General features: G+C 43.1%; 1 protein-coding gene across 3 annotated transcripts in view; it reads right to left on the bottom strand.

Annotated features, from left to right (window-relative positions):
* The window catches only part of RSPH14 (radial spoke head 14 homolog), a 336392-nt gene that overhangs the window by 293307 nt on the left and 28771 nt on the right, over window positions 1–14314 (bottom strand). For all 3 annotated transcript variants that reach the window (XM_040349605.1, XM_040349598.1, XM_040349615.1), the window contains exon 3: window positions 778–880. In XM_040349605.1, coding sequence (XP_040205539.1) covers window positions 778–880 — 103 coding nt within the window. The remainder of the gene's footprint in view (window positions 1–777; window positions 881–14314) is intronic.

Raw genomic sequence — 14314 nt, 5'->3', positions numbered from 1 at the left:
AGCGCTCCTTCCGCATTTGCCGAATATTCGCAATTATTTTGTATTGTAAAATATCAAGAATATTCTGAGCCAATCAGAGTGCTCCTTCCGCATTTGCCGAATATTCGCAATTATTTTGTATTGTAAAATATCAAGAATATTCTGAGCCAATCAGAGTGCTCCTTCCGCATTTGCCGAATATTCGCAATTATTTTGTATTGTAAAATATCAAGAATATTCTAAACCAATCAGAGTGCTCCTTCCGCATTTGCCGAATATTCGCAATTATTTTGTATTGTAAAATATCACGAATATTCTGAGCCAATCAGAGTGCTCCTACCGCAGTTATCGAAAATTCGCAATTATTTTCGCATTCGCAATAGCGAAAATTCGCAATTATTTCATTTCGATAAAATATCACGAATATTCGAATTTAGCGAATATATCTCGAATATTCGACTATATATTCGAGATATATCGCGAAATCGAATATGGCGTATTCTGCTCAACACTATTCACCAACAGGTCTTTTCCCCATCACTATTACCTCTCATCTCCCAATGCAACTGTTTTGTCCCATGCTACCATTTGAAAGTTTGGAAAGCATGCTGAAAACCAGAACATTTAGATCTGACCATGTGCATAGCTGTCCAAAATCACAACCAGGTGCCCTGCTAATCTTTTATATGTAGAAACAACACAAAAGCTATACAGTTATGATACACATTCCTTTTAAAGGGAGATATGCCGACTTATTTCCTTTTTACCAAGATACAATATCACACAAAGATCACTAACCTTCCAATATTATGACCAGCCATGATGAGGAAAACTTCTGTTGTCTTTTGTCTTACGGTGGAGTCTTCATCATACAGCAATGTTTTCAGGCTGTCCATGAAACCTGTTGAAGAAAACACATACCGTAAAAAAAGATTACATGTTTCATTCAGTGAACAAACTAGAAACACTGGCCAGGATAATGAAAGCATGGGCTGATCTGGACACTGTCCTGTCAAAGCCCCACTAGGAGAAACAGAATAAAACTTATGCTAAGTATGACTAAAGGAATGTGATGGTAAATACCCACAGTGGGTGCAGACAGCAATATGAGTACTGCCCTTTCCCACCTCTGTACAATGTTTTGGCTGGAGTGGGCTTGAAAACAATAACTAAAATATGAAACAACCTTGTAAAATGTGAAAGTCATATCAAAAATAATTTTCAGAAAAAAACTGCAATAATAACTCAGAACATATCCTCACTGGAAACACACTATACTTCATATGCACACGAAAATACACTATACTATCTAAATTTTACCATGAAAGTTATTTACATATCATCTCATCTATCGCAAATCCAAAAAAGGGTGTTTATTCCACAATAAACATATAAAGAATTCTTTATAGTATTGATGATGGATCTGTGCATGTAACAACCAAAAGTTATAAAAGAACTTGACTTGGATCATAGACAGTATTAATTACACTCTCATTCAAGGAAAGTCTCATTTGGTATATGGTATGGGGCAGTTCCTCGAAGATCTGCACCGGCGCAGCGTATCTGAGATACGCTACGCCGCCATAACTTACCTGGCTTTGGTTTGAATCCAGAAAGAATTTGCGCCGTAAGTTACGGCGGCGTAGGGTATCTCTCGCGGCGTAAGGGCGCGGAATTCAAATGCGGCGAGTAGGGGGCGTGTTTCATTTAAATGAAGCGCGTCCCCGCGCCGAAGGAACTGCGCATGCCCTGTCAGTCAAAACTCCCAGGGTGCATTGCTCCAAATGACGTTGCAAGGACGTCATTGTTTTCGTGGTGAACGTAAATGGCGTCCAGCCCCATTCACGGACGACTTACGCAAACGACGTAAAATTTTCAAAATTATACGCGGGAACGACGCCCATACTTAACATTGAGTACGCCACCAGATAGCAGCTTTAACTATACGCCGGAAAAAGCCGAACGAAAAAGACGTAAAAGAATGCGACGGCCGCTCGTACGTTCGTGGATCGTCGAAAAAAGCTAATTTGCATACTCAACGCGGATTACGGCGTGAACGCCACCCAGCGGCCGCCGGAAAATTGCATCTTAGATCCGACGGCGTACTAAGGCGTACGCCTTTTCGGGTCTAACACAGATGCCGTCGTATCTTGTTTGGTGGATACAACGCGCAACATTTGAAATTACGCGCCGTATTAACAGATACACCGGTGTAATTTCTTTGAGGATCTGCCCCTATGAGTTCAACTGTCCCTCATTTTTAATCAATATTCTTCTTTACGATTGGGCTAGATTTATTCTTCTATTTAACAGCCCAAATACATTGGTAGGGCAGATCTATATCAACAAAATCAGTAGGATTATAAAATGAATGTATAAGATCTTTTCATTGTGGAGCTTTATTCCAGTTTAACCACTTGCTTACTGGGCACATATACCCCCTTCCTGCCCAGGCGAAATTTCAGCTTTCAGCACTGTGTCGCTTTAAATTAAAATTGCGCGGTCGTTCGATGTGCCTCCCAAACAAAATTGACGTCCTTTTTTTCCCACAAATAGAGCTTTCTTTTGGTGGTATTTGATCACCTCTACGGTTTTTATTTTTTGCGCTATAAACAAAAAAAGAGCGACAATTTAAAAAAAAACCACAAAGGGCCAGATCCACAGAAGAATGACGCCGGCGTATCTATTGATACACCGTGTAATTTCAAATTTCCCACGTCGTATCTTTGTTTTGTATCTACAAAACAAGATACGACTGCATCTGGAAACGATCCGACAGGCGTACGTCTTAGTACGCCGTCGGATCGTAGGTGCATTTTTCCGCCGGCCGGTAGGTGGCGTTTCCGTCGAATTCCGCGTTGAGTATGCAAATTAGCTAGATACGGCGATCCACAAACGTACGTCCGGCCGGCACATTTTTTTTCGTAGTTTGCGTTTGGCTTTTTCCGGCGTATAGTTACCCCTGCTATATGGTGGCGTACTCAATGTTAAGTATGGCCGTCATTCCCGCCTTGAATTTTGAATTTTTTACATCGTTTGCGTAAGTCGTTCGCGAATAGGGATTTGCGTAGAATGACGTCACCGTCGTAAGCATTGGCTTGTTCCGGTTTAATTTTGAGCATGCGCACTGGGATACCCCCACGGACGGCGCATGCCGTAAACGTAGTTTACGTCGGGTCACGACGTATTTACATAAAACACGCCCCTATCACATCGATTTGAATTGCGCGCCCTTACGCCGCCAAAGATACACTACGCCGCCGTAACTTACGGCGCGCATTCTTTGAGCATTCGAAAAAAATAAAATAAGTTACGGTGGCGTAGTGTATCTTAGATACGCTACGCCCGGCGGAAATATGCGCCGATGTATGTGAATCTGCCCCAATATTTTTTACTTTTTGCTATAATAAATATCCCAATTTAAAAAAAAAAAAAAACATTTTTTTTCTCAGTTTAGGCCGATATGTATTCTACATATTTTTAGTAATAAAAAAAAAATCGCAATAAGCGTATAGTAATTGGTTTGCGCAAAAGTTATAGTGGCTACAAAATAGGGGATAGAATTCTGACATTTTTTTAATTATTTTTTTTTTTACAAGTAATACGGCGATCTGCGAATTTTGTCAGGACTGCGATATTGTGGCGGACACATCGGACACTTTTGACACATTTTTGGGACCATTCACATTAATACAGCGAAAAAGTGCTATAAAAATGCATTGATTACTGTATAAATGTGACTGGCAGGGAAGGGGTTAACACTAGGGGGCGAGGAAGGGGTTAAATGTGTATCCTGGGTGTGTTCTAACTGTGTGTGGAGGGGGACTGACTGGGGGAGGTGACAAGGGACACAGCATCTGTCTCCTCTCCCTGACAGGACGTGGAGCTCTGTGTTTACACACAGAGCTCCACGTCCCTGCTCTGTCATTGCCGATCGCGGGTACCTTACGGTCATCGCGGCCACCAGGCACGCGCATCGGCATCTCGGGACGCGCTGGGTGCGGCGCGCGCCCCCCAGTGGCCGGAGGACGCGAGGACGTCAGAAGATGTCCTCCCGGATTTATAGAGCCACCTTGAGGCCGTCTTTTGACTATGGCACGGGGCTCAAGTAGTTAAACAATATTGTCAGCACATTTTTTTTCTGAATTAAAGTAGAACTTTAGTCAGAAAATTAAGTCCTGCTGGATCACTTTAGGCTGGCCCCTTTTGCAGGTATAGCTATGTAAAACATTAGAAATAAGTGCCTATACTGATTCAAATCCAGAAATACACTGTCTTACCCTGATATGTACATGCTCAGTTGCTCTCCGTTTGATCTCAGTTTTTCGTTACTGTGCCGAAAATGTAGAGGCCGATCTCCTGACAGCCTAAAGATTTACTGCTCCTCAGGGTCTCCAGGCTTCAACAAAATGGCAGTCTCCAGCAAAACAGGAAAAATGCTGGAGGCAGTTTACAGCACACACTAATTTTGGTAGTAAAGATATTAACTGTCAGGACTGGGCTCAGCCCTTCCTTCTCTGAGCTGGCCGCTCAGGCCGCGTACACACGGTCGGTCCAAACCGATGAAAACGGACTGAAGGACCTTTTCATCGGTCCAGGTCAGTTATCAGTCAAAAATTTTAGAACTTGCTTTAAAATTGAACCGATGGACGCTGATAGGTCAAAACCGATGGTTAGTATGCAAAAGCTTCGGTTAAAAACCCACGCATGCTCAGAATCAAGTCGACGCATGCTTAGAAGCATTGAACTTCATTTTTCTCTGCACGTTGTTGTGTTTTACGTCACCGCGTTGGACTCGATCGTTTTTTTAACTGATGGTGTGTAGGCACATCAGACCATCAGTCAGCTTCATCGGTTAACCGATGAGAATGGTCCTTCGGACCGTTCTCATCGGATGGACCGACCGTGTGTACACAGCCTCAGCTGTCGGTTAATTGCCAGCTCCTATCTCTCCACAGTGACTCACCTGTTGATGATTTCCTGCTCGTCAGTCCTGCTTACTTAAGGCGTCCAGCCCAGATGATCTCTGCCCTTGCCTGGTCAACATCACAGAGACTTTCTCCTGCGTTTCTTTTTTTTCCCTAAATAGCTTCCTTTACCTTAGTACAGTCCTCCTTCACTTACCTCATCCTTCGATTTTGCTTTTAAATGTCCTTATTTCTTCTGAGAAATGCTCACTTCCTGTTCTTCTGTCTGTAACTCAACACCGTAATGCAAGGCTTTCTTCCTGGTGTGGAGAAAGCCTCTTGAGGGGGGAGGGGGCGAGCAGGAGTGTCAGGATGTCCACTAACACACAGCTCCTTTCTCTATCTGCAAAGTAGAAAGTGTCCTGACTTGCCTGCTCGCCCCCTCCCCCCTCAAGAGGCTTTCTCCACATCAGGGAGAAAGCCTCACATTACGGTGTTGAGTTACAAACAGAAGAACAGGAAGTGAGCATTTCTCAGAAGAAATAAGGACATTTAAAAGCAAAATTACTAAGGTAAAGGAAGCTATTTAGGGGGAAAAAAAATTCCTTTACAACCCCTTTAAAGACTTGCTTGAAGATGTTCCTTCTGGCTCCAGATCCTGCTTGCTGTTCTACTATGCTGATTCCTGGCTTCCTGACTTTCTGGCTTGTCTGACTATCCGTTCCGGTTACTGAACTTTGGCTATGTTTTGACTACGTTTGTTCTATTTACTTTTATTATTAAACAAGTGTGATTTAACTGTACTTCTGTCTCGGTCTGATTCATGGTTTCTGACATTAACATGGAATGTATGTTCCTTCCCAAAGAATATTATTTGTTATTAACCACTTAAGACCCGGACCAATATGCAGGTTAAGGACCTTGCCCCTTTTTGCGATTCCGCACTGCGTCGCTTTAACTGACAATTGCGCGGTCGTGCGACGTGGCTCCCAAACAAAATTGGCATCCTTTTTTCCCCACAAATAGAGCTTTCTTTTGGTGGTATTTGATCACCTCTGCGGTTTTTATTTTTTGCGCTTTAACCACTTAAGCCCCGGACCTTTAGGCAGCTAAATGCCCAGGCCAGGTTTTGCGATTCGGCACTGCGTCACTTTAACAGACAATTGCGCGGTCGTGCGACGTGGCTCCCAAACAAAATTGGCGTCCTTTTTTCCCCACAAATAGAGCTTTCTTTTGGTGGTATTTGATCACCTCTGCGGTTATTATTTTTTGCGCTATAAACAAAAATAAAGCGACAATTTTGAAAAAAATTCAATATTTTTTACTTTTTGTTATAATAAATATCCCCCAAAAACATATATAAAAAAAAATGTTCCCTCAGTTTAGGCCGATACGTATTCTTCGACCTATTTTTAGTAAAAAAAATCGCAATAAGCGTTTATCGATTGGTTTGCGCAAAATGTATAGCGTTTACAAAATAGGGGATAGTTTTATTGCATTTTTATTAATTATTTTTTTTTTACTACTAATGGCGGCGATCAGCGATTTTTTTCGTGACTGTGAAATAATGGCGGACACTTCGGACAATTTTGACACATTTTTGGGACCATTGTCGTTTTCACAGCAAAAAAAGCATTTAAATTGCATTGTTTATTGTGAAAATGACAGCTGCAGTTTGGCCTGTACGTGCCATTCTGTGGACGTACATATACATGCGGCGGTCGGGAAGTGGTTAAACAGAAATAGAGCGACAATTTTGAAAAAAATGCAATATTTTTTACTTTTTGCTATAATAAATATCCCCAAAAAAGATCTAAAAAAAAAACATATTTTTTTCATCAGTTTAGGTCGATACTTATTCTTCTACCTATTTTTGGTAAAAAAAAAATCGCAATAAGCGTTTATCGATTGGTTTGCGCAAAATTTATAGCGTTTACAAAATAGGGGATAGTTTTATTATTATTTTATTAATATTTTTTTTTTTACTACTAATGGCGGCGATCAGCGATTTTCTTCATGACTGCGACATTATGGCGGAGACATCGGACAATTTTGACAAATTTTTGGGACCATTGTCATTTTCACAGCAAAAAGTGCTATAAAAATGCATTGATTACTGTGAAAATGACAATTGCAGTTTAGGAGTTAACCACTAGGGGGCACTGTAGGGGTTAAGTGTGACCTCATATGTGTTTCTAACTGTAGGGGGCGGGGCTGGACATGTGACGTCATTGATCGTCTTTCCCTATATCAGGGAGCAGACGATCAATGACACTGCCACTGTGAAGAACGGGGAAGGTGTGTTTACACACACCTCTCTCTGTTCTTCAGCTCCTGTGACGGATCGTGGGACACCGGCGGCGCGCGATTGTGACCCACGGCTGTGCTCTTAACCTCCCTGGCGGTATGATTCTGTCTGGAATTACGTACCAAAAGCGGTACATTTATTTTGCAAGGAAATTGGCGTTTTATACTGTAGGCCTGTAATTTTTAGAAATAACTCACTTAAATCTAACCAAGCAAGAGTCTTGTAGGCATCCCGGGTATGATTTTTTTTTTAAAACAAAATTATAAATTATAATATAATAAATAATTATAAATAATTATAACAAATAATAATATAATTATAATAAAAATTATTCAATAATGTAATCAACTCAAAATCACTGAAATTTGCAGTTGCAGAATTGTCGCTGTCATTATTTTATTTTTTTTATGACGAATTTCCCCGCAAATCGCTATCGCACATTTCTGCAAGTGATTATAATTTATTATCGCTGTTTTCTAGCTGATCTAAAACCATTTTTGACATAAAGGTACACTTTTGGACAATCTACAGTTTTTAGGCAGAAAGAACAGTTTTTATTATATAAAAGTACATGTAGGACACTGGGCAGACCACTAGGGACAAGGGGGTGTGTATTTTTTACATACAGTACTGTAATCTATAAGATTACAGTATACTGTATGTAATGTGTTTGTTTACTTTTTTGAATTTGGCGCTGTTCTCCGTCCCCGTGCGTCGTAACGTCGCAGGGAACGCAGATCGGCGTCACACGGGGACTGTGAATCGAGCGAGGAGGTCCCGCTCGCTCACACAGCGGGTGGCATTGCTGGATCCAGGGACAAGGTAAGTAAACCAAGCCTGTGGATCCAGCGAAAGGTAAGCCCGTCCAGCCCGAGCGTGACTCGGGTTTGCCGATCCTAACATGTAAAACCAACCCCGAGTCACGCTCGGGTTTACCGTCAGGGGGGTTAAAGGCGACGTACCAGTACGTGCCTGTGCCCAGCTGTGCCATTCTGTCAATGTTTATGTGCAGGAGGCGGTCCTTAAGTGGTTAAAGAGGAGTTTTGGACAATTTTTTATTTTTTTTATTAAAAACACCCCTAGTATAGTTGTGGCTCGTGTATTTCCACTATGTTATCCTGTGAACTGCCCCTTGTTTAGTTTGTGCAGCATGTTTTACTTACTTTATTACTCTACATTACAGCGTGGCCATATTCAGTCTTGGCATCTGAAGCCGCACTGTTGTTCTTCCGGAAATCCGTGCATGCAGGCTACCTAGCATACACCTCCCATTCTCACACATGCGCAGTGCATCGCAAGCGAGTCCCACAGAAATGAAATGCCCCTTTGACAGAACTCATTTAAAATTCCATCTTACACTATGTGCTATCTTCCGGTGCTCTGTAAAATGAGATGTGATGCTTCCTGCCTGCGATTTAAAAAGAATACTAAATCTCCAGCCACCTCTGACACCGCCAAACACTCTGACACTAGGGTAACTATGGCAAAAACATTTAAAAAAATGGCGCATAGCGCTGCCTTGCATCGTGTAATTTCCTGTTTGGAAAAACCTTGATGTTTGCTAGGAGTCAGCACTGCGCATTGACTCCTGGGATTGATGACACTCATCTCCCAAGAGCCAATGCAAAGCAGAAAATTACGTAGGTGGCCGTGGTGCAATAAGGAGGACGAGAGGAAATTTGGCAGAATAAATAAGGTAAAGGAACAAAAAAAAAAAAAAATCCTTATTAGCATGTAAAAGAGTAATGTAGGATGGGAAGTGTAAAATGTATCTGGAACTCCGCTTTAAGTTGTTATGGGCAAAGTTCCGCTTTAAATACTCCAGATCTTTAAAGTGTGATAGAAGCCAGACAGGACGTTATTTCACTGGTTTGATGAAGTAGGCGCCTCTAGCTATCTGAGAGTCAAATTTCACATGGAGCACCTGTTGTGGAATCCAGCCATACTACTTGACTTATGATGGAATAATAAGGAAGTTCATTAAAGGACAAGTGAAGTATTTACCTAAAGAAAACCAAGCCTTCCTCCCAGGATTTAAATAAACTAAGCTCAGACATCCCTCCCGTTGGTGCTCCAAAGGGGGCACCCTAATACACTGTCTATATCCCAGCCTTTAAAAATCAAATGCCAGGTCTCCTGTGCCTGCACACTTATAGGGCTAGATTCAGCATGAATTTACGCCGGCGTATCTATTGATACGCCATGTAAATTCAAAGCTGCGCCGGCGTATCTTCTTTCTGTATTCAGAAAGCAAGATACGCCGAAATTAGGCTAAGATCCGACTGGCGTAAGTCTCTTACGCCGTCGTATCTTAGTTGCATATTTACGCTGGCCGCTAGGTGGCGCTTCCGACAATTTCAGCGTAGAATATGCAAATGAGCTGGATACGCCGATTCAGAAACGTACGTGCGCCCGTGGAATTTTTTTGAAGGCTTTTTCCGGCATAACGTTGCTCCTGCTATATGAGGAGCAACCAATGTTAAGTATGGACGTCGGGCCAGAGTCGAATTTTGCGTTGTTTACGTCAGTCGTTCGCGAATAGGGCTTTGCGTAAATTACGTTCACGTCTAAAGCATTGACGATTTGCGGCGTAATTTCGAGCATGCGCACTGGGATTCTTTCACGCATGCGCTGTTCGTTAGAGACGTCATTTACGTGGGGTCATGTTTTATTTAGATAAAACATGCCTACCTCTTCAGAATTTGAATTCGGCGCGCTTATGCCGGCAGATGTACGCTAGATGTACGCTACGCCGCCGTAACTTAGGGCGCAGATTCTTTGTGAATCCAGCCCCAGCCTCACTAAGTTACGCCCGCACAAACTTACGGCGGGCTTTATGAATCTAGCCCATAGACTTGAATAGGTCATTGCTCATTCCTTTAAAAGTCTTTAAGAAGTTATTGCACAGGTGTGGGTAGGCCAGCACTAGATTTTTACCTGTAGGCATCTCAGTAGGCCGCTGCTGCCAGAAAAAAATAATAAGAACCTGCAGGTGGGATAGACAGCCTGTGATTGTAAATAGAAAGCTCAAGGTTTTAAATATGCAGGACAGATGCCCCATTAAAACACAAAACACAAATCTAGCCACCCCCGTCTTACCTCTACATCACAAACTATATAATAGCCTAAGGTCAAGCAACACGTTTACTTTAGCTGCCTGGTCTCCACTGAGTTGGCACTGTGTATACCCTGACATTTAATCTTACAGCCTGGGCTAAGATCAGTACGGGATAAAAAATATTTTCACTTGAAGATGTCTCTATGTAGGAGATGACATTTTTGAACCTAAACATGCACAATTTCTACAATATTCAGGTATTATTATTATTATACACGATTTATATAGCGCTAACAGTTTGCGAGTCGCTTTACAACATATGGGCAGACAGTAGAGTTACAATACAATTCAATACAGGAGGAATCAGAGGGCCCTGCTTGTTAGAGCTTACAATCTGAAAGGGAGGGTCAAATGATACAAAAGGTAATAACTGTGGTGGATGAACTTATGGAGAAAATTAAAATGCAGTTGTTAGCTGTGGGTAGGTTAAGATTCTCTGAAGAGGAGGGTTTTTTGGGATCGCCTAAAAGCTAACAGAGTATGAGATAATCGGACAGACTGGGGTAAGGAGTCCCATAGGACTGGAGAGGCTCTGGAAAAGTCCTGGAGGCGAGCATGGGAGGAGGTGACAAGGGAGATAGAGAGCAGGAGGTCTTTAGAGGAATGAAGAGAACGATTAGGTTGGTATTTTGAGACTAGGTTAGTGATATAGCTGGGAGTCAAGTTGTGGATGGCTTTGTAAGTTGTTAGTATTTTGAATTTAATTCATTCAGTTAGGCCCCTTTCACAATGAGGCGTTTTTCATGCGGTACAGCGCTAAAAATAGCGCTGCTATACCGCATGAAAAAATCATGCCCTGCAGGCTTCAATGTGAAAGCCTGAAGGCTTTCACACTGAAGCGGTGCGGTAGCAGGACTGCTCCGCATCTTTGGAGCGGTATAGGAGCGGGGTGTTTACCGCTCCTGTACCGCGCCTTTTCATTGAAATCAATGGGAAACCGCGGTAATACCGCCCGCAATGCGCATCTGCAGAGGCGCATTGCGGGCGGTATTAACCCTTTTTTTGTCCGCTAGCGGGGGTTAATACCGCTAGCGCCCGAATATCGCGGTAAATACGACGGTATAGCGGTGCTACAAATAGCGCAGCTATACCGTCACCGCGGCTCCACTGCCCAAAGTGAAAGCAGCCTAAGCGGAAGCCAGTGGAGGGATTGATAGAGAGGAGTAGCAGACACAGAACGATTGGTAAGGTGGAGGAGTCTGGCAGCAGCATTCATGATGGATTATAGGGGGGATAGCCTATGTAGAGGTATGCCAATGAGGAGGGAGTTGCAGTAGTCGAAGCGAGAGATGACCAGGGAGTGAATTAAGAGCTTTGTTGTGTCATTGGTTAGAAAGGGGCGTATTTTGGGGCTGTTGTGGAGGTTGAGGCGGCCAGTCCAGGACTACACCTTGGCATGCGGGGATGGACTGATAGTTGTGCCATCGATTTGACAGGGAGATCAAGGGAAGGTGCACATGGTGGAGGAAAAATTATAAGTTTGGTTTTGGATAGACTGAGTTTGAGGAAGTGGTGTAACATTTAGATTGATAAATCTGTTAGTAAATTAGTGATAAAGGAGGAGAGTGAGCTGAGGGGTAGAGAAATAAATTTGAGTGTCGTCAGCGTAGAGGTGGTATTTGAAGCGAATGGAAGGCTATCAGCTGACCCAGGGAGGAGGTGTAGATTGAAAATAGGAAAGGCCCAAGAACAGAACATTGGGGGACCCCAACAGAGAAAGGAAAAGAAGAGGAGGAAGTAGAGTTGTAAGTGACGCAAAAGGTAGGAACAAGACCTGTGGTGTGAACTGGACTGGGTTAGGTCTGCTTTTCTACAATTCACTGAGTGCACTTGTAGTGCAAAGTGGCTTTGCCTTTAGTAAATAACCCCTATAGTGGCAAATAATTGCGAATTGGAATAAAAATTATAAATGTTTTATAAATAAATATGTGTAAAGTGTGGCATGCATTTGTTTTCAGCTCCCTTTACTCTGATACCCCTCAGAGCCGGTTCACACTGGGGCGACTCGTCAGGCGACTCAGCCGCCTGACAAGTCGCGTCCCATTCTAGTCAATAGAACCATTCTAATAGGAGCGACGCAAGTCGCTCTGACTTAGAAAAAGGTTCTTGTACGACTTCGGGGCCGACTCGGGGCCGACTCGGGGCGACTTGCATTGACTTCTATACAGAAGTCATTTTGCAAATCGCCTCTGAAGTCGTCTTCAGGACGCCTTGCGAGTCGCCCCCGAAGTCGTGCCGCCCCTGTGTGAACCGGCTCTCACTAAAATCTAGTGGAACTAGTTGCCTTCAGAAGTCACCCAATTAGTAAATAGAGTCCACCTGTGTGTAATTTAATCTCAGTATAAATACAACTGTACTGTGTAGCCCTCAGAGGTTTGTTAGAAAACCTTAGTAAACAAACAGCATCATGAAGGCCAAGGAACACACAAGACAGGTCAGGGATAAAGTTGTGGAAAAGTTTAAAGCAGGGTTAGGTTATAAAAACATACCAAGCTTTGAGCATCTCATGGAGCACTGTTCAATTCATCATCTGAAAATGGAAAGAGTATGAAAAGAGTATGGAAAGAGTATGGCACAACTGAAAACCTACCAAGACATGACCGTCCACCTAAATCGTCAGGCCGGGCAAAGAGAGCATTAATCAGAGAAGCAGCCAAGAGGCTCATGGTAACTCTGGAGGAGCTGCAGAGATCCACAGCTCAGGAGGGGGAATCTGTCCACAGGACAACTATTAGGCCGCGTACACATGATAGGATTGCCAGAGGAGAACGGTCTGAAGGACCGTTTTCATCAGTCCAAACCGATCGTGTGTAGGCCCCATAGGTTCTTTAAACTTCGGTCAAAAAAATGAGAACTTGCTTTAAAATGTAACCAATGGACGCCTAACCGATAGGTCAAAACTGATCTTTAGTATGCAAAAGCATCGGTTAAAAACCTGCGCATGCTCAGAATCAAGTCGACGCATGCTTGGAAGCATTGAACTTCGTTTTTTTCAGCACGTCGTTGTGTTTTACTTCACCGCGTTCTGACACAATCGTTTTTTTAACCGATGGTGTGTAGGCGCGACGGACCATCAGTCAGGTTCATCGGTTAACCGATGACAACGGTCCTTCGGACCGTTCTCATCCGATGGACCGATCGTGTGTACGCGGCCTAAGTCCTGCACTCCACAAATCTGGCCTTTATGGAAGAGTGGCAAGAAGAAAGCCATTGTTGAAAGAAAGAAAGCCAAAAGAAGTCCCGTTTTCAGTTTCTGAGAAGCCATGTGGGGGACACAGCTCACATATGTGCTCTGCTCGGATGACACCAAAATTTTACTTTTTGTGGCGTAAAACTAACACTGCACATGACTCTGAAAACACCATCCTCACTGTGAAACATGGTGGTGGCAGTATCATGTTGTGGGGATTACTTTCTTCAGCAGGGACAGGGAAGCTGGTCAGAGTTTAGATGAAAACCTGTTAGGCCTCGTACACACGACCGAGTTTCTCGGCAAAAAACAGCAAGAAACTTGCTGGGATTTTTTTTTTGCCGAGGAAACCGGTTGTGTGTACATTTTTCGACAAGGAAACTGTCGAGGATCCCGTCGAGCCAAAAAGAGAGCATGTCTTCTTTTTCCTTGATGGGAATGGAGAAACTTGCCTTGTCGAGTTCCTCGACAGCCTAACAAGGAACTCGACGAGGAAAACGATGTGTTTTGCCCGTCAAGTTCCTCGGTCGTGTGTACAAGGCTTCAGAGTCTGCAAAAGATTTGAGACTGGGGTGGAGGTTCACCTTTCAGCAGGATAATGACCCTAAACATACAGCCAGAGCTACAAAAGAATGGTTTAGATCAAATCATAGCCATGTGTTAGAATGGCCCAGTCAAAGTCCAGACCTAAATCCAATTGAGAATCTGTGGCAAGAATTGAAAATTGCTGTTCACAGACGCTCTCCATCCAATCTGACAGAGCTTGAGCTATTTTGCAAAGAAGAATGGGCAAAAATGTCACTCTCTAGATG

This window comes from Rana temporaria, chromosome 1, assembly GCF_905171775.1.
Source record: "Rana temporaria chromosome 1, aRanTem1.1, whole genome shotgun sequence".
Lineage (NCBI taxonomy): Eukaryota > Metazoa > Chordata > Amphibia > Anura > Ranidae > Rana > Rana temporaria.
The sequence above is the reverse complement of the archived record's forward strand: the minus strand, read 5'-3'. Positions and strand labels throughout refer to the sequence as shown.